Source organism: Elgaria multicarinata, chromosome 23, assembly GCF_023053635.1.
Source record: "Elgaria multicarinata webbii isolate HBS135686 ecotype San Diego chromosome 23, rElgMul1.1.pri, whole genome shotgun sequence".
Classification (NCBI taxonomy): Eukaryota; Metazoa; Chordata; class Lepidosauria; order Squamata; family Anguidae; genus Elgaria; species Elgaria multicarinata.
In genome coordinates, this window is record NC_086193.1 from 12,008,354 (window position 1) to 12,025,977 (window position 17,624).

The 17,624-nt window shown below is 50.6% G+C and overlaps 1 protein-coding gene across 3 annotated transcripts in view; it reads left to right on the forward strand.

The window, feature by feature from the left end:
- The first annotated feature begins 3,370 nt into the window (after positions 1 to 3,370).
- The window catches only part of STK11 (serine/threonine kinase 11), a 45,259-nt gene continuing 31,005 nt past the window's right edge, over positions 3,371 to 17,624 (forward strand). The window contains exons 1-2 of one of the 3 annotated variants that reach the window (XM_063147099.1): positions 3,371 to 3,725; positions 4,296 to 5,504. In XM_063147099.1, coding sequence (XP_063003169.1) covers positions 5,215 to 5,504 — 290 coding nt within the window. In that variant the 5' untranslated portion in view covers positions 3,371 to 3,725; positions 4,296 to 5,214. Of the gene's footprint in view, positions 5,505 to 17,624 lie in introns of all 3 variants that reach the window. The other 2 variants (XM_063147100.1, XM_063147098.1) reach the window with 2 other exon arrangements.

Below are 17,624 nucleotides of genomic sequence, written 5' to 3' on the forward strand. Positions count from 1 at the left end.
GCCACCTTTGTTTCCTTTCCAAGAAAAGCTGGCTGTGCCGCTGGGCTGAACTGCGGCAACCGGATACCCCAGGCGTGCATTGCTGAGGGTTCACGCCTGCTAAGTTTAGCGACCGTGCGACAAATGGGCAAAACTGGGCAGCTGGTGTCATGTCCGGACCAGAACGGGATGCTACTAGCAAGTCCTAAGAAGAGGATGGGACGAAAGGGGACCCTGGGAGCTGCATCATACACAAAGCCAAAGTATTTGCCCATTTGGCCCGGGATTGACTCTTCTGCCTGCGTGTAGCTCTGGCAAGGAAAACAGCCAAGAGTCTTGTGAGACCCTGAACACTGACGCATTTAGGGCATAAACCCATGCATCGCTAGGCAGAAAAAAGTCCTACAATTCCCAACGTCCGCCCAGCCGCTCATGGAGAAGGAACGTACAAACCGTGATAATTCTATTAACAGTTGCCGTTCACAAAAGCTGGGTGATAATGCAGACATGTAGCGGGGATTTAAAAAACAAAACCTTTGTCCTTGTTCAAACCACAGGAGATAGCATTGAATGTCTGGCTGAATCATGCTTTAGGAATTTCATGTCGATATCAGTCTTTGAAATGCCTTTGATATCTGCTGTCCCCAACTTGGTGCCCAGGCCTGTAGCCGGGGTGGGGTGGGGAGGCCTGCCCCCCTGCAAATTCTCTCTCCCCCCATTATTATTATTATTATTATTATTATTATTATTATTTACAAATAATAAAAACAAGTTTACAATTTTGTCGTTAAAAGCCCCCCTACGTTTTTGGAAAATCTCCCCCCCCTCCCAGAACTTTTAGTCTAGCTACGGGCCTGATGATGCCTGCCATATGTTTTTGACTTCAACTCCCATCAGCCCCAGCGAGTCAGGAATGCTGAGAATTGCTCTCCAAAACATCTGCAGGGAACTTGGAGGAAGCCTGGTATACTAACATCAGGTCTCCAGATGTTTTGAATTACAACCCCTGTCACCCTTGACCATTAGCTGTACTGCTGAGGAGCTGATGGGAGTTGTAGTCCAAAACCTCTGGAGGGAATGACTTTGGGGGAAGGCTGCCAATAAGCCTCCAGATGTTATTGGGCTACAATTCCTGTCACCCTTGGCTATTACCCATACTGCCGAGGAACAGATGGGAGTTGTAGTCCAAAACCTCTGGAGGGAACCACTTTGGGGGAAGGCTGCCAATAGGCCTCCAGATGTTTTTGGACTACAATTCCTGTCACCCTTGGCCATTACCCATACTGCCGAGGAACAGATGGGAGTTGTAGTCCAAAACATCTGGAGGGCACCAGGTTGGGGGAGGGTGTGATGCAATACGTGTGTGTGTGTGTGTGTGTGTGTGTGTGTGTAATCTCTCTCTCTCTCTCTCTCTCATATTGATATATATTTTATAATTTATTTGTTATTTATTTATTTATGTTATTATTTATTTACAATATTGATATAACGCGCTCCCCATTCAGAATTTTGGAGCGCTGAACAAAATAAAATAAAAACAAAATAAAATCACACATTTAAAGTACAAATGTACTTTTAATGTGTGTTTTTATATATGTATGTATGTATGTTTGTTTGTTTCCCTTCAATCCCCGACCCCGACTAGGCCAAAGCCTAACTCCTAACGCGTCGCCATGGCAACCTTGGCCTTCCAGCTCCTACCCTCTTCCCCACCCCGTGACCCGCGCTCCGCCTATCCGCTCCACCCTCTCCTTTTCAGCCCCGCCTCTTTCCCCCCCCTCCAACCCCCCCCATCCACTAGGGGAGCCAAACCGCCCGTAAGCGGCGCAAAGGAGGGGAGGGAGGGAGGGAAGGAGAGAGGAGGCGGAGCCCGCTTTAGCCAATGGGAAGCAAGAGAGGCGGAGTCCGAGGCAGAAAGCAACGGGCGAAAGAAAAAGGGGCCCGGCTGGTCAGCCAATGGCCGAGCGCGCCGGCGCGGTGGGAGGAGCCGGCGCGGCGTCAGAGAGGGGAGGGGGGAGGGCAAGGAGGGGGGAGGTAAACAAAATGGCGGCGGCGTGTTAGCTGCGGCGGCAGGAAGGCAAGCAGAGGGCGAGGCGGCTCCGGTAGTGAGGGGGGGGGATCGCGGCAGCCGCCCCCTCCCCGCAGCCCCCCCTGGGCGGAGGGCAGCCCCCACCTCCCCCCCAGGCCCAGGGCAGCCCCCCAGCCTCCCTTCGCCCCCTTCCCTACCTCAGAGGAGCGCCTGGGCCTGCTCTGGATTGAGGAGGGGGCCCTGCGGGGGTCGGGGGGGGCATATAAGGCCCTACAGAGGGAAGCCCACCCACCCCCACCCTAAGCAGGACCCATTTATTTTAAGGTGGGGGGGAGGCTTTTTGTAAAAAAAAAAAAAAGGGGGGGTCTGGGGGGTTTGAGGGGAGGGGGCTCGAAATAATAATAAAAAGGCAGAGCAGGTTGTATATATTTATATTTTTTTAAGCTGGAGGGGTGTGTGCATTAATTGGGCCCAAAGTTTAGTTTGGGGGGGTGCCAGTGTGGGTTATTTTTTGGGTGTGTGTGTGTATTTTTTATTATTATTATTATTATTATTATTATTATTATTATTATTATTATTATTATTATATTTGTATCCTGCCTTTTGCCCAATGCTGGGCCTCAAGGCGGCCTTACAAAGTTTAAAATATACATTGGGTGGGGGGGGGAGCTAAATATACCTTGTACACCGCTCCAAAATTTTTCAATGGGGTGCGGTATATAAATATTCTAAATAAATAAATATTTGTATATTTAGATCTGCATATATAGCCTCTAAACCGACTTTACTTTGTGGGGGGGGGGCGGGGGGGCGACTCTCCTTCATTGAACCCCTTTTTACGTTTTGAGGAGGGGGAGAGGTTCATGTCCCTTTAAGAAGCAAAGATTACTGGTCAACCCCCCCTCCTCAATTTTTAAAGTTTTTGTTTGTGTGTGAAATAGCGGAGAGAGTCCATTAATTATTCCCCACTTTACTTCCCCCCTCCCCCCCCCCCCCGTGTGTGTCAGTGAGTGACACTTCCCGAATATGGCCGATTCTGCCCCTGTTTTTAAGATGTATTCTGGGGGTTAGGAAGTCCTTTAATTGACACTTTTCTTGGGGAGGGTGGGGAGGGTAAGACAATTACCAACCTTCTTGAGGAAAGAGCCTTATAAGTTTTTTAACTTCAGGGGTGGGGACAACAAATTGTCACCTTTTTTGAAGAGGATATTTTATTTCTCTTCCCTGCCTGGTCGGATTGCTCCTTCAGTTACAGACCCGTGTGGTGAATTAAGTCAGAGCAGGTATAATTCATAAGGGGGGGGGGGGTTTGTATCCATGAATTGACCTCCTCTTTTTCTTTTCCTTCCCAATTTTAGAGACGCTTCTGAGGAAGGAAGATTTTTCCCCTCTCTCCGGCTGTTACATCACCCCTTTTTCTCTCTTCATCCTCCCCTCTGCTTGCTTTTGCACAGAACTATCATCTTTGGAGTGACCCTCATTAATTGCCCACAATCTGGAGAGAAAATTACAGCCCCCAAACTACCCACTCGCTGTAGGTGTTCTTCCCTTTCTTTCTCTTCTTCATCCTCTCTTTGGGAAGAGGCAGGTAGTTTCTCTCCCTTTCCCCCCCCCTAGGGTGCCTTTGTGGATCCCCACTGACCCCCCTCATCCCATCTTGTAGAAGAAGCAGACCCTCCTTAATTGAACGGCGCTATGGGATGGCAACAGCACTGAGGTATATGGAAGTTTTGCACAGGGGTGGGATTATTTCCCTGTTTTAATCCCGGGGCGAGGAAGCCCCTCGTTAAAGACACTTTGATCTGTGTGGTTCCTGACCTTGGTTTCCTGTGTTTGGGCTCCGTGAAAAAAGAAAAAGGAGCAGCAAACCCTGGTAGTTATTGAGGGGAGGGAAAAAGAAAGAACCGAATCCCCCATTTGTATTCTTCTCACCCGCTTGGCAGGTGTCTTGCTCCCTGAGTGACAACTTGCGGGAATAGTACAGTTACCCATCAAAGAGAGAGTCCAGTTTCCTTTCACTCTCGCCCTCTCATGTGCTAAGGTTGACTTCCCCCTTTCTGGAGTTTTGATTGTCACGTTGCCTTCCCCTATTTAGATTGGAAGGAAGTATAAGCATATATTTGTGTGTGTGTGCGCAGAAAAAGAATATTCCTTTCAAGGTGGTCAGGAGCCAGGCGTTAATCCATTCGGAGTAGCGCCTGCAAAAATCTGGAGTTTGAATTGTTTTAAAAGTAGAGGGTTTCCCCCCAAATTTAGAGTACTTAGAGGCTCTTTCCCCTTTTTTCAGGTTAGTTACTTAAATCTGGAGGAGTCTATAAATCGTAGAAGTGTTGCCTCCGGAGAGCTTGTTCAGAGCCTGTTCCCATTTATGGTGGTTGCTCAGCTCTGGGAGACTTAAGTTCGGTCTGCGTTGCCTGCCTGCCTTGATACCTGAAGCAGTGGGGTGACACATCATGTGTCAGGTAGACCCCAGGTGGTTGAAGGATGCCCCCGGAAGTACCTGCTAGGCACAGAAGGCCTCGAACCTTTGCCAAGGACGAAAGAGAAGCGGTTGAGTTCAGTATTGAAAATTCCTTTAAAGAGACTTGGTTTCAGCTACCTAACGGTTGAGAACACCCCCGGCCGGCGTGGTCCCTGGGTGGCGAGAGTGGCAGAAGCCGGAGAGTGGGAGGGCTCGTTCCTTCACGTCCCTTCCTTGCGAGCGATGGAGCGTCCTTAAAGAGACCTAGTTTGCTGTTTGGATTTCAAACCTGGGAAGTCTTCTAAAGATGACTTAGGTCTCAAGGAAGGAGGGGAAATTGGATTTCTTCGGAGGGCAAGCTGACCTGAAAGACGTGGACCGGCGGACAGAGATCGATAAAATTAATGTGGAAGAGAGGTTGGTTTCCTCTCCCACTTCACGCGCACGCTCTATAGTATTGGCATGAGGTGCTGGACCTTCCCGGGTTGACCGGAAAGTTCGCATAGGTTTTTGTTTTTTCATTTCTTAAGTTAAAACTGTTTGTACAATCTTCTGGGGAAAGTCTTTATTTACCTCTGCTGAACCTCCCTACTTCCTCTCCCCACCAAAAAGAAGAAGAAGAAGAAGCCGGGAGTCAAAAGGGAGCGTCGGCTAAATCAGGGATTGGATTTATAAATCTTTGGCGCCCGCCCGCTTGGCCTTTTTCGCGGGGTGGCGAACGGGGTCAGGCGGCTGGAAGCCCAAGATGGATCTCGACGAACCTCAGCAGCTGGGCATGTTTGTGGAAAGCGAGTTGATGTCCGTGGGCATGGACACGTTCATCCACCGCATCGACTCCACGGAAGTGATCTACCAGCCCCGCCGGAAACGGGCCAAGCTCATTGGCAAATACCTCATGGGGGACCTGCTCGGCGAAGGGTCGTATGGCAAGGTCAAGGAGATGCTGGACTCCGAGACCCTCTGTAGGCGAGCGGTCAAGATCCTGAAGAAGAAGAAGCTGCGAAGGATCCCCAACGGGGAAGCCAATGTTAAAAAGTGAGTGGTTTTTTGGGGGGGAGGGCGGGAAGCTGGGTGCACCTGCAAAATTTGGGGCCTGGGCTCCCTGCGTTACAGGGTAAAGCGTAGATTGAAAAGGGGGATGTGGCAAAGGACGCGGGACAGCTGTGTTCAGACGCCACGATGGTTAATAGTCACGGCGGGTTCTAAGCAACTGTGAGCGGATTATTAATCCACGCTGCGTTGACTAACACGTCCCGCCCCCGCCCTCCTCCTCTCAGTCCTCCTTGTGTTCCATCATCCTTTACTGCCAAAGATGGAGTTCTGCTGTTGCCTAGCAACTCTGTAGCCAATGAAAATAACCAATGGTGCCGTCCACATGACACGAGAGGCACGGGTGGTTTAAATAAACCACTCTGCACGTCGTGGGTTATTTTGGACAAATAACCCCGCGGTGGTTTTAAAAAAAATCCACGACACAATAACCCACGATGGGTTATTTAACCCATCGTGGGTTATGGTGTCGTCTGAACCCAGTCAACCGCTGTCTGCAAACGCTCGTACCTTAAAACAGTGCTGTGGGAAATTTTACGAAGTCCTTGAACTACGCAGATGTCAGCCAGCTATAACTGCTGGGAAAAAGCTCTTGCTTTAGCTTTAGACACCAGAAGTGCAAAGTGCGTAGCAGTGAGCCGTTCCCATCAGTTCGAGCCAGAATGGCCCATGGTTGGGGTTTATGGGAGCTGTAGTTCAAACCATCTGGATTGGCTCTGGGTTGCCAACTCCTGAATTAGCGGTAGTAGTCGGAGGGGAACGTTGTAGCCCAGTACTGGATTCAAATTCCTGTTCGGACACCAACTTGTGGAACGACTTCAGGCGTAGGGGTGTCGTGGCCTCACCTTGCCCATCTGTAAAATAGGAGGAATCATAAACCCCTTCTCAGGGCTGCCAGGAGGCACTTTGCGTAATAGTCCTGTGGATACAGTAAGACAAGAACAACTCTTGTGTGGTGTTCACCTGTAGTTCCGTCGGTCTGGAAACGCCACAGATGCCTAGTTATTCAATTTCCAAAATGTTTACACCAGTTGCTGGGGAACATGGGTGGGAGGGTGCTGTTCCACCGTGTCCTGCTTGTTGACCGCTGGTTGGTTGTCCACTGTGTGGACAGAATGCTGGACTAGATGGACCCTTGGCCTAATCCAGCAGGGCTCTTCTGATGTTCTTATGATATATTTGTGCTGTGCCCAGTTGGGTCCTAATAAGGGAACGGATTTTCCACCACCACCTCTAGGTCATCTTTTTGCTGTCAACCAGGCCGGGGAAGTCCCCTTCTTTGATCACTGAACGGGGTCTTCTTCCAGGCTGACTTTCTGATATTTTTTTGGTTGGGGTGAACCGAGGGAGTTTTTCCGCAGCTCGTTGAGAGAGAAATCTTAGCCCTCCCTTCCAGGGAGTCATCGTGACGGATCAACCGCTTGCAGATCTTGTAAAAAGAAAGAAAGTGGCTTTTGGCTGGATAGGGAAGCGTTTGCGTTCTACAGATTGTTAAGGGGCCTCTTCGGTGCAGGGCATTCTTGGCCCCATGGACCTAGGAGCCAGGTGCTGGGTTTAGGCAACACCACACTCTCCAGATGGCCTGGACTCCAGCTCCCATAATCCCTGACCAATGGTTATCCCGGTCGGGGCTGACAGAAGATGCTGTTCATAACATCTGGAGAGTACAAAGTTGCCTCCCCCCTGCAGGGTGTCCTCCAGATGTTTTGGTGCACAGCTGCCAGCATTCCTGACTATTGGCTATGGTCTCTGGGGCTGATGGGAGTTGAAGTCCAAAGCATCTGGAAGGCACTAGGTTGGCGTAGGCTTAGAGCCCTTCTGTGCAACACCGGCCCCTGTGATTGGCCAGGCAGCATGAAAGCTCTGGATTGGCGAAGTGTGGTCTTAACACCAGAAACATGTCCTTCTGCCCTTGCCTGGTCAACAGAGGAAGGCCTGCCTTCGTTTCTCCTTTGCAGGGTCCCAGCTACAGCAACCCCCCTCAGCCGCTCTTCCTGGTTAGAAAACAGCCAGTCTGGGTCTGGCTACAGCGTGCCTGTGGGCCCGGCCTGGCCTCTTAACAAGCAGAGCCAGCCCTGAGCTTTTTGAATCTGGGTGATAAACCTCCGTCGGGTTCATTCCAGCCTCTGTGAAAACTCTACTGTGCTGTCGGGCAAACGTATTTATTTATATGTTCTGCATTTTCATCCCACTTTTCAGACCACGACGGTCTCCCAAAGTGGCTTGCCGTCAATAAAGGGGGACACGGGCGCTGCTCTCAGGCTTACAAGCTAAAATGACAAGAGAAGGTGAAAGGAGGAAGAGGGAGAGGAGTTTTGTGAGGCCTGAGCGAGGTGGTGAGTTCGGAACAGGCATTGAAATGCGCCTCAGGCCAGGCTGAACTTCCCCTGCCGGTGTCCCTGCTTGAATAGCAATTGCGGTCCCTTGTTCCTTTGGCCCAGGGATGGGCCCAGAGCGTTCTTTTCTCCTTCCTTCTTCAGTCCCAGGGCAACGGCACTTTGCAGCCAAGCGTTCTTTCTGGCAAGGCGACTTCCAAGGCTTGTGGGGGTCTCCTTTGTGTTTCTCTTCGAACCCTGAGTTGCAAGGTAGCCACTGGGGCAGGCAGACGTAGGCTAGGAATTCAGGAGTGGGGCTGCCTCTGAGCACATCCTTGGCTCAGGAATTTATGGTGGCTGCCTGCATCAAGCTGGACTCCTGTTTTCCCCGCCAAACACTCTTTTTCAGCACCCTAATTTAGGAAGGGGTGCAATCTTTTTAGTTGTGCCTGTTGTTAGACAATTGGGAGTCAGAAATCTTGCCAATTTACTGTGAATCTCCCAGAGATCCTAATACCCACCCCCTGCTGTTGAGGATAGCTTGCGCCGACTCTCCCAGGCCTCCGCGGCCAGGCAAAGATGACGTACGTGGCCCTCATGCTGTCGCAACCGCCTCTCGGAAGCCCACGGGGGTTGTCGTCCTGGCTTTAATGGGAGGGACAGCGACGTCAGACGAGCGTCAAGGCTTTCTGTCGGGCGAGGGGAAAGAGTTTGTGGTGGCACAGGAAACGAAGAGTGGCAGAAAGGAGTAAGCCATGCAAATGGTACGAAGGAGCCGTGCGGAGAGGACGGCTTTGTGGAAGCAGTGACCTAGGGAGGTTGTGGGCTCTCCCACACTAGAGGCCTTCAAGAGGCAGCCGGACAGCCATCTGTCAGGGATGCTTTAGGGTGGATTCCTGCATTGAGCAGGGGGTTGGACTCAATGGCCTTGTAGGCCCCTTCCAACTTCTATGATCCATCTGTCAGGGATGCTTTAGGGTGGATTCCTGCATTGAGCAGGGGGTTGGACTCGATGGCCTTGCAGGCACCTTCCAACTCTGCTATTCTATGATTCTATAAGTGTGGCACAGCTCTGATGGTTCCCTGCAGCTTCCAGAGGCTTTAGATTTCTCTGGCATCCTCGCCCCCCGCTCTTCTAAAAGCACACGGAGTTCCCGCTTCTTGCTTTTCTCCTCCTTTCCCTGAATGAACCTCTACTTCTTGTTCTGTTCCGACTTCCACTTCCTCTCGGGGAAACTCAGAACAACTTTGAGCGCTTCTGATTTAGGGAATCCTAGAATCGTAGAGTCGGAAGGGGCCTCGAAGGCCATCGAGTCCAACCCCCTGCTCAATGCAGGAATCCACCTTGACGTATTCCTGGCGGATGGCTGTCCAGCTGCCTCTTGAAGGCCTCCAGTGTGGGAGAGCCCACAACCTCCCTAGGTCACTGGTTCCATTGTTGTGCTGCTCCAACAGTCAGGAAGGGAATTGGAAGCCTCTTTTATTTATTTATTATAGTACTTTTATCCCGCCTTTTAGCCAACAAGGCTCTCAAGGCGGCTTACAAAAATATTTAAGACAGTCCCCTGCCCACAGGCTTACATTCTAAACCATCTTCCAGTCTCTTTTCTGTCTAAACATGCATAAGATGGTACCCTAAGGGCAAAATCCACTACTGTTGATAAAATCACCTTCTTATGAGATGTAAACTAAAAAAATATTTTCTCCAAATCAGACCAGTTTCCCCGCTGTGAAGGGAGGGTCTAAAAAAAATAAAAATTGGTTCGAGTTGCAGAGGAATTAACGACAATAAAACAAATAACGAAGGAACTGATTCATTAGCACCGAACTATTTCCACAGGGGCATAATCTAAAATCGTAAGCTATTTTGTTAAAACATTCTTCTAAAACAGCGCTTACACATCCTGAGATAAAGCTCCAGAGTCTGGCTAGGACATTTCTACGGGCAAAATGAGCGATAATGTTCAGATAGCTCGCACGTTCAATTTTAAATTTAAACTCTGCATACCGGGCAGCTATCTTATTACAGGCAATAACACAGAGGTCAGATAAAACGGTAGGACTCTGGACTCGTTTTGCAAAAAGCCTGTTTACAGAGAGTAAAATTCAGTGCTCTGCTCTTCGGAACTAGATAACTGTTGTGCCACACGTAGGATTTATTTGTATTATTTTATCCCGCTTCTCAGTCAAAAAGGCTGCCGGAGCGGCATACGTATGAAATAAAAAGCCACAACACTCGAGGAAGAAGGGATGAAGAGGGAGAAGGAATTATGTTTTTTCAGCCGGACTGGTAGAATGGTCCTGCGTCCTGCTGTCATCCTGTTCTGCATGTAACATAATTCACTGGGCCTCTTTGTAGCGCGTTGCTGTCCTGTTTTGGAGTGCGCGGGGCTGATTTGCGAAGGCCCGGTGCGGCAGCGTTCTGTCGGGTCAAGAATTGAGTTCCACAGGCCTCGCTCTTGAGGATTCTACAGGATGTTGACCAGAGTGACGGTGCTGGTACATCGTGTGAGGCCTTTCCGGTCCTGCTCCTTGCCAGCATCACTGGAGAACCGGATCCATAGAAATCGGCAAAACTAGCTTCCAAGTAGACACGCTTAGCACTGAGAGTGTTACTGGGCCTCCCGTCGATGCTGACAGATGTATCTAGTCTGTATCTTTCCTTCCTTGCTTTTTATAGTCTTTCACACTTTAAATTTCATTTTTATTAACTAATTGGTGGTTTTGCACCTTCTCTGCATTTGAGTGGCTTCAAACTGCAGGTGAAGAGGGCTATAAATATTTTTGAATGAATAAATAGGCTGGTGATTCTCAAACCTAAAAAAAAAACCCCAAAAATCTCAAAGCATAATTAAAGGTAGCGGTGCTGTTGTCCGTTTAACTAATTCCACTCAACTGTCTCCTGTTGCACAAGGCCGTGATCTTGTGCCATGCTGTGGACAGGGGGAATCAACACCCAGCACCCATCTAAAAGGACACTTGCCTTTCCCCAGGTGGGCTCTCTCTTTGAACTCTTTACGATTCAGTAAACCAAAAGAAGTTTTTAAAAAAGGGTATTGTTGCAACTTCTCAAGCTGCCGTGTGTCTGTGCGCGACGGCCTCTTCTACCACCAAAGGAAATTCTCTTCTGAGGTATGGACCGTTTGGGGTGAGATGTTTCCTCCCCTGGCGAAGTTGTCTGCTTTTTTCGGAGTGGAGGACCCTGACCTCCACGTGCATACAGAAAACTCTGGCCTCTGTTTCTTGCGTTTGTGTGACTGGCAAGCTAGGGGATATTGATCTTCTTTTTCTGTATTCTTATTTTTGTCCTATTGAGGGTCCGCTGAGTTGTTTGGTTGGACTACAACTCCCGGCATAGCTGGCTGGGCGAGGGGGGATTCTGGGAGTTGAAGTCCAACACACTTTGAAGGGCGCCAGGTTGGAGAAGGCTGAGCTATATACTCTGAGCTTCTCCAATTTGAGATGGGGGCACTTGTTCACCCTATACCCCTCAAATCTTTGGAATATTCTCTTCTCTCTCGCTCTGGATGGCTCTGGGACCTGCCTTACATGCCCTGTTGAGGCATGTTCTATGGGCAGGAATGTATTCCTCACGAGGAGTGCCGCGGATGAGATTAAATCCCAGAGTTCTGTTCTGCTGATGGGAAGGAAGTTGGACTCATTGGCCTTCTAGGCCCCTTTAACGCTACTATTCTATGATTCTAAGCTTCCTTCACACCCACACCCACACACCCCAGTTGCTGAGGACAGTGCAGGATGTAGACCTTTCATGAAATTTGGACTCCTGGTTCTAAAGGTGGCTTTCTCTTGTCTACTCTGGAAGAAGCCACATGGATCCAGAATGTCTTTGCCTATTAATAGGAGCAATCTATTAATAGGGTTTTGCTTGATTAAATATTCCTTGCTGGGCTCTGGGCTCCTTGCGCTGTGTTTACTCCTGCTCCGAAGCGGAGGAATAGGTGTGGGTGCTTTATAGGGAAATGGCTTTGGCTCGGACGCTTGAGTCTTCTGCCGCTGATAATTTTGGGAGGGGGGCGTTTTCCATCTTTACTTTCATTGTATAAGAGCTGAGTGGAATGAATGCCTCAGGGCCGTCTTGGTGCCTTGCAATGCCTGCATTAGATTCCCTGATGTAGCTGTCAGTTCGTGACGACCGGTGCAGTTTTTAACTGCGACACGACGCGATACGTGATCAGTGTTTCTCCAGTCTTGCTGGGGGTTTGCTGGCCGCTGTTCTGCCCGCTGGCAACCGGAAACACGAGAGCGTAGTTTTGATTTATAGTGCTTCTGCCCCACCCCCCACCCCACAGTCCCCAAAGCTTGGGGGGGGGGCAGGTAGCCAATGCAATGATGATGACAGAAATCCAAGGCCGAATTTTACCCTTATTGAGATGCTGTTGATATTTCTCCTAACCTTTTCCATTTTAACATTGAGGCCAGGCTACAAATATACTTCTAGCCGGTATTTAGAGTCAAAATGGTAGCCATACCACAGGCTGATGAACGTAAGAACATCAGAAGAGCCCTGAGACTGGATCTAGTCCAGCGCTCTGCTCACGCAGGGGTTGACCAGGGACCCACAAAGCAGGACACGGTGCAATAGCACCCTCCCGCTGATGTTCCCCAGCAACTGGTGCAAATAACCCTACTGCCTCTGATACTGGAGGTAGTACACAACCTTCAGGGCTAGCAGCCATGGGTCGCCTTCTCCTCCTCCAGGAATTTCTCCAACCCCCTTTTAAAGCCATCCAAATCGGTGGCCATCCCCACGTCTTGTGGTAGCAAATTCCATGATTTATGTGCTGTGTGAAGAAGCATTTCATTTGATCTGTCCTGTATCTCCCACGAATCAGCATCGTAGGATGATCCCGTTAGTATAATGAGAGAGGAGCAAAAATGCTTCCCCATCCATTTTTTATCCAGGCACATGTGCGCACGGGTTTGCGAGGAATGCAAAGTCACTGAAAGATGTCGCAAACAGCGCATGCGCCGATTCCACAAGGAAGAGGAACACTGGGAGAGCCCTGAGGCTGGATCAAACCAAGGGTCCATCTCGTCCAGCACTCCGTTCACACAGGGGCCGACCAGCCGTCGGCCAGGGACCCACAAAGCAGGATGTGAGTGCAACAGCACCCTCCCGCCCATGTTCCCCAGAAACTGCCTCTGACCCTGGCTGTTTCGAATGACACAAAATTGGGTGGGATAGCTAACACCCTGGAAGACAGAAACAAACTTCAAAGTGATCTTGATAGGCTGGAGCGCTGGGCTGAAAACAGCAGAATGAAATTTAATAGGGATAAATGCCAAGTTCTACACCTAGGAAATAGAAACCAAATGCACAGTTACAAGATGGGGGAGACTTGGCTCAGCAATACTACAAACGAGAAGGATCTTGGAATTGTTGTAGATCACAAGCTGAATGTGAGCCAACAGTGCGATATGGCTGCAAGAAAGGCAAATGCTATTTTGGTCTGCATTAATAGAAGTATAGGTTCCAAATCGCATGAGGTCCTGGTTCCTCTCCTTTCAGCCCTGGTTAGACCTCATCTTGAGTATTGCGTCTAGTTCTGGGCTCCACAATTCAAGAAGGACGCAGACAAGCTGGAGCGTGTTCAGAGGAGGGCAACCAGGATGATCAGGGGTCTGGAAACAAAGCCCTATGAAGAGAGACTGAAAGAACTGGGCATGTTTAGCCTGGAGAAGAGAAGATGGAGGGGAGACATGATAGCACTCTTCAAATACTTAAAAGGTTGTCACATGGAGGAGGGCCGGGATCTCTTCTCTATCCTCCCAGAGTGCAGGACACGGAATAACAGGCTCAGGTTACAGGAAGCCAGATTCCGGCTGGACATCAGGAAAAACTTCCTGACTGTTAGAGCAGTATGACAATGGAACCAATGAGCTAGGGAGGTCGTGGGCTCTCCCACCCTAGAGGCCTTCAAGAGGCAGCTGGACAAGCATCTGCCAGGGATGCTTTAGGGTGGATTCCTGCATTGAGCAGGGGGTTGGACTCGATGGCCTTGTAGGCCCCTTCCAACTCTGCTATTCTATGATTCTATAAATGTATTACACCAGTGCTGTGTCGACACCGGAACCCTAGCCTCCACTGGGCAGGCCTCAGTCCCATGGAGACCCATGGTTACCACCTTCATTTCCATCATGGCAGAAAGGTGGGTTATAAAGATACTAAATTCAGAGCCGCATATCTGAATGTGCAGCTGTGGGGTCAGCTAGGGCAAACTTAGGTTTCCAACTGGTTTGCGGAAACTCTCTCTCTCTTTTTAATCACATAAGGGAAGGTTTATTTTTCCTCTCTCTCTCTCTCCGCCCCTTTCCTGTCTTGCTGATCTAGCCATCTGGTTGGGCTTGGCTCCGTCCCAGATTCCTGTATCCTGCCTTGTCATGATGACGGTGAACAGAAAGAGGGTGAGGGGGGGGGATCCTGGCGTGAACTCGGCCAGGGCAGGCGTGGCGGAAGTGCCTGAAACAGCACTCTTTGCGAGGAGGTGGCGGTGGCCTGACCTTACCTGGATTCAAAGAGGAATCTTTGAATCCTGATTTTCCGGCTGGACGTCAGGAAAAACTTCCTGATTGTTAGAGCAGTATGACAATGGAACCGGTGACCTAGGGAGGTTGTGGGCTCTCCCACATGAGAGGCCTTCAAGAGGCAGCTGGACAACCCTCTGTCAGGGATGCTTTAGGGTGGATTCCTGCATTGAGCGGGGGGTTGGACTTGATGGCCTTAGAGGCCCCTTCCGACTCAACTATTCTATGATCCTTCTTAGGAAGTAGAGAGTTTGAGCAACGGGCTACTGCATTAGGATGATTTGGGGTCATCTCTCCCCCCCCCCCCCGGCATAAAAACCCTCATGTGCCTTTGTAACGTGACGTAAATCGCTCACGGTGCCGTTCCTGATTCTCCCACTGCTCATTTCACCCTCACAACAGCCCTGTGAGGTAGGTTAGGCTGAGAACCAGCTGTCAGCTGAAGGTCCCCCCTCTGAGATCCACGGCCGGGGCCTCACCAAATGGCTTTTGATAAACTCCCTCCCCGAAGACTCCTGAACAGCCCCTCCCCCCACCCCAGCATTTTCCTGTTAATTTGGCGATTCAGTCCCGAGTTCGAATTTAACAGCGCGATCAACATCGAAGACTGCCGCCGTGAGGTTTTAACTGAAACGAGCCAGTCGGACGACCAGGGTATCAATAGAAAGGAAGCCAAATTCCGGCTGGACATCAGGAAAAACTGCCTGACGGTTAGAGCGGTACGACAATGGAACCAGTGACCTAGGGAGGTTGTGGGCTCTCCCACACTAGAGGCCTTCAAGAGGCAGCTGGACAAGCATCTGTCAGGGATGCTTTAGGGTGGATTCCTGCATTGAGCAGGGGGTTGGACTCGATGGCCTTCTAGGTCCCTTCCAACTCTGCTATTCTATGATTCTATGATTAATTTCGTTTCAGCTAAAGCCCCAGGTCTTCGGTGCTGGTCAAATTTTAACTGCTGCTTTAAGACAGAAGGCCAAGTGCAGCTCAGCTGTTAACCAAGCGCATCTGTCCTTCGGGGGCGTCCCCTGGCAGTACCCAGATGTTATGAAGTCCTGGACTTCTGCGCTTTCAAATACACCAGCGCCCTTTGCTGAAGAGTTTGCAGAAACGAGAACATGCGTTCACCTTGTCGGACAACGTACTTCTTTCCTGGAGATCTCGGATGGACAAAAGGGAGTCCTTCTTTGCTAGTTAGGCTTGTGGTCTGTCTGGCTTGATGTGAGGCAGGAATGTGTTCACCAGGTGCTGGGGAACATGGGTGGGAGGGTGCGGTTGCATCTGGGTCCTGCTGTCTGGGTCCCTGTTCGAGAGCTGGTTGGCCCCTGTGTGAACAGAATCCTGGACTGGATGGGCCCTCGGTCTGATCCAACATCAGGGCTCTTCTGATGTTCTTTGTGGCCTTCCAGATATTGCTGGATTACAGTGCCCATCGCTTCCCAGTTGTGAGGGGTGATGGGAATTACAGTCCCAATTACATCTGGATGGCCACAGCCTGCTCACCCCTGGCATCAGGCCATATCCTATGCTTCTAGCATGGAAAACTAGCCATCTTTCCATTTTCATGAGGATTAGAGAGTTGTTAACAAAACCAGGGATCCCCTGGATTACGCCGCACGCCCCGTACCGTCCCTTCCTTCGTCGCTACGAGTACTTGTGTGGCTCCTTGTCGCGGCTTCAAATTTTTTTGAAACTGAGCTGGCCGCTTTTGTAACGGATCGGGTTCTCCTTGTTGTCGTTTTAAATCACTGCCGTTGCGTTGCGGCAATCTCGGAAAGGTTAGGAAACCCCTCCGCAAGTCCCTTTTGCAAAGCCGGCCTGTGGTTGGAGGACACAGCTCCTTCCGTCCGTCTCCACTGCTCCTTGAGCGCATGTCGACATCAGGTTTCGTGTTGGGCTCAGGTTTCTTAAGACTTGCTGCTTTTTTGCGTGGCCAAATGTTTCTCCATTTCGGCGTCGACGCCTTTATTTCTTCCTCTGCATACGTTGGGTGGCTTTAAAAGGGAGCCTGGAGGAGTTCCTGGAGGAGAAGGTTATCCATGGCTACTAGCCCTGATGGCTCTGTGCTACCACCAGTAACAGAGGCTGTGTGCACCAGTTGCTGGGGAACATGGGCGGGAGGGTGCTGTTGCATTCATGTCCTGCTTTGTGGGTCCCTGGCCGATGGCTGGTCGACCACTGTGTGAACAGAGTGCTGGACTAGATGGACCCTTGGTCTGATCCAGCATCAGGGCTCTTCTTATATTCTTCTTATATTCTTCTGTCTCCTCCCACATGTCCCTGCTCAGACCCTAAGATCATCTTCAGGGGTTCTTCTCCGGGAACCCCTGCCTAAGGACGTGAGGTGGGTGACTACCGGGAACAGGGCCTTTTCTGCTGTGGCACCCCGTTCGCAGAATGAGTCCTGCTTGTGGATTCCTGGTCAACAGCTGGTTGGCCACTGTATGAACAGAGCGCTGGGTTAGACGGGCCCTTGGTCTGATCCAGCAGGCCTCTTCTGATGTTCTTAAGATATCTATCTATCTATCTATCTTAGTCTAATATGTATGCATTGAAATTGACATTTTCGCAAGCCTGGGCTGAACTTGTGAAACAACCCCGAAGTGCACCTCGGTCACACAATAATATGTCCATCATTGGTTTCGTTTCCCCTCTCCCACTTCCCCTGAAGCACGCAGCTTGGCTAGCTTGTAGGAGTCATCTCGGCCTGTGTGCGCCTGGAACAACTTCCCACAGCACACACCCCTTTTGTCTGTGCCATTTCGCCAGCCCCACCCCCCCACCCCCGGCAAGCCGGCAGATGAGCAAAAGGTGGGTCCGTTTTGGTGTGGGTCTGATTCTGGCGGCAGGGTGGGCGACAGCAGCGGCCGAACGCCTGCCTCTCGCTGAAATGTGCGCCGCCAGCAACGGAGCCGCATCGCTGACCTCTTGCCTGGAAGAGGGCCAAGATGTGGACACGGCCTCATCCTGGGAGGCGCTGCAGGGGTTTGGGGGAGGCGGGGAGACGTGCGTCCGGAAGAAGGCTGCAAAGCCGCCCGAAGGAACAATCTGTCCCCTCGCACTGTGTGGGTTTCTTGCTCTTGGCAGCTGTAGCCGTGCGCTTGCTTGCTCTGGGCCTCTCTCCGTGTCAGCAGAGCTCAGCTGCTCGCTTTCCCTGGCTGGCAGAGTGCGCTGAGAGGGTCTTCCTGTTTTTGAGATTGCGGGGACAATGTGGGAATGGGGGAGATCCCATTGAGAAGAGATCCTG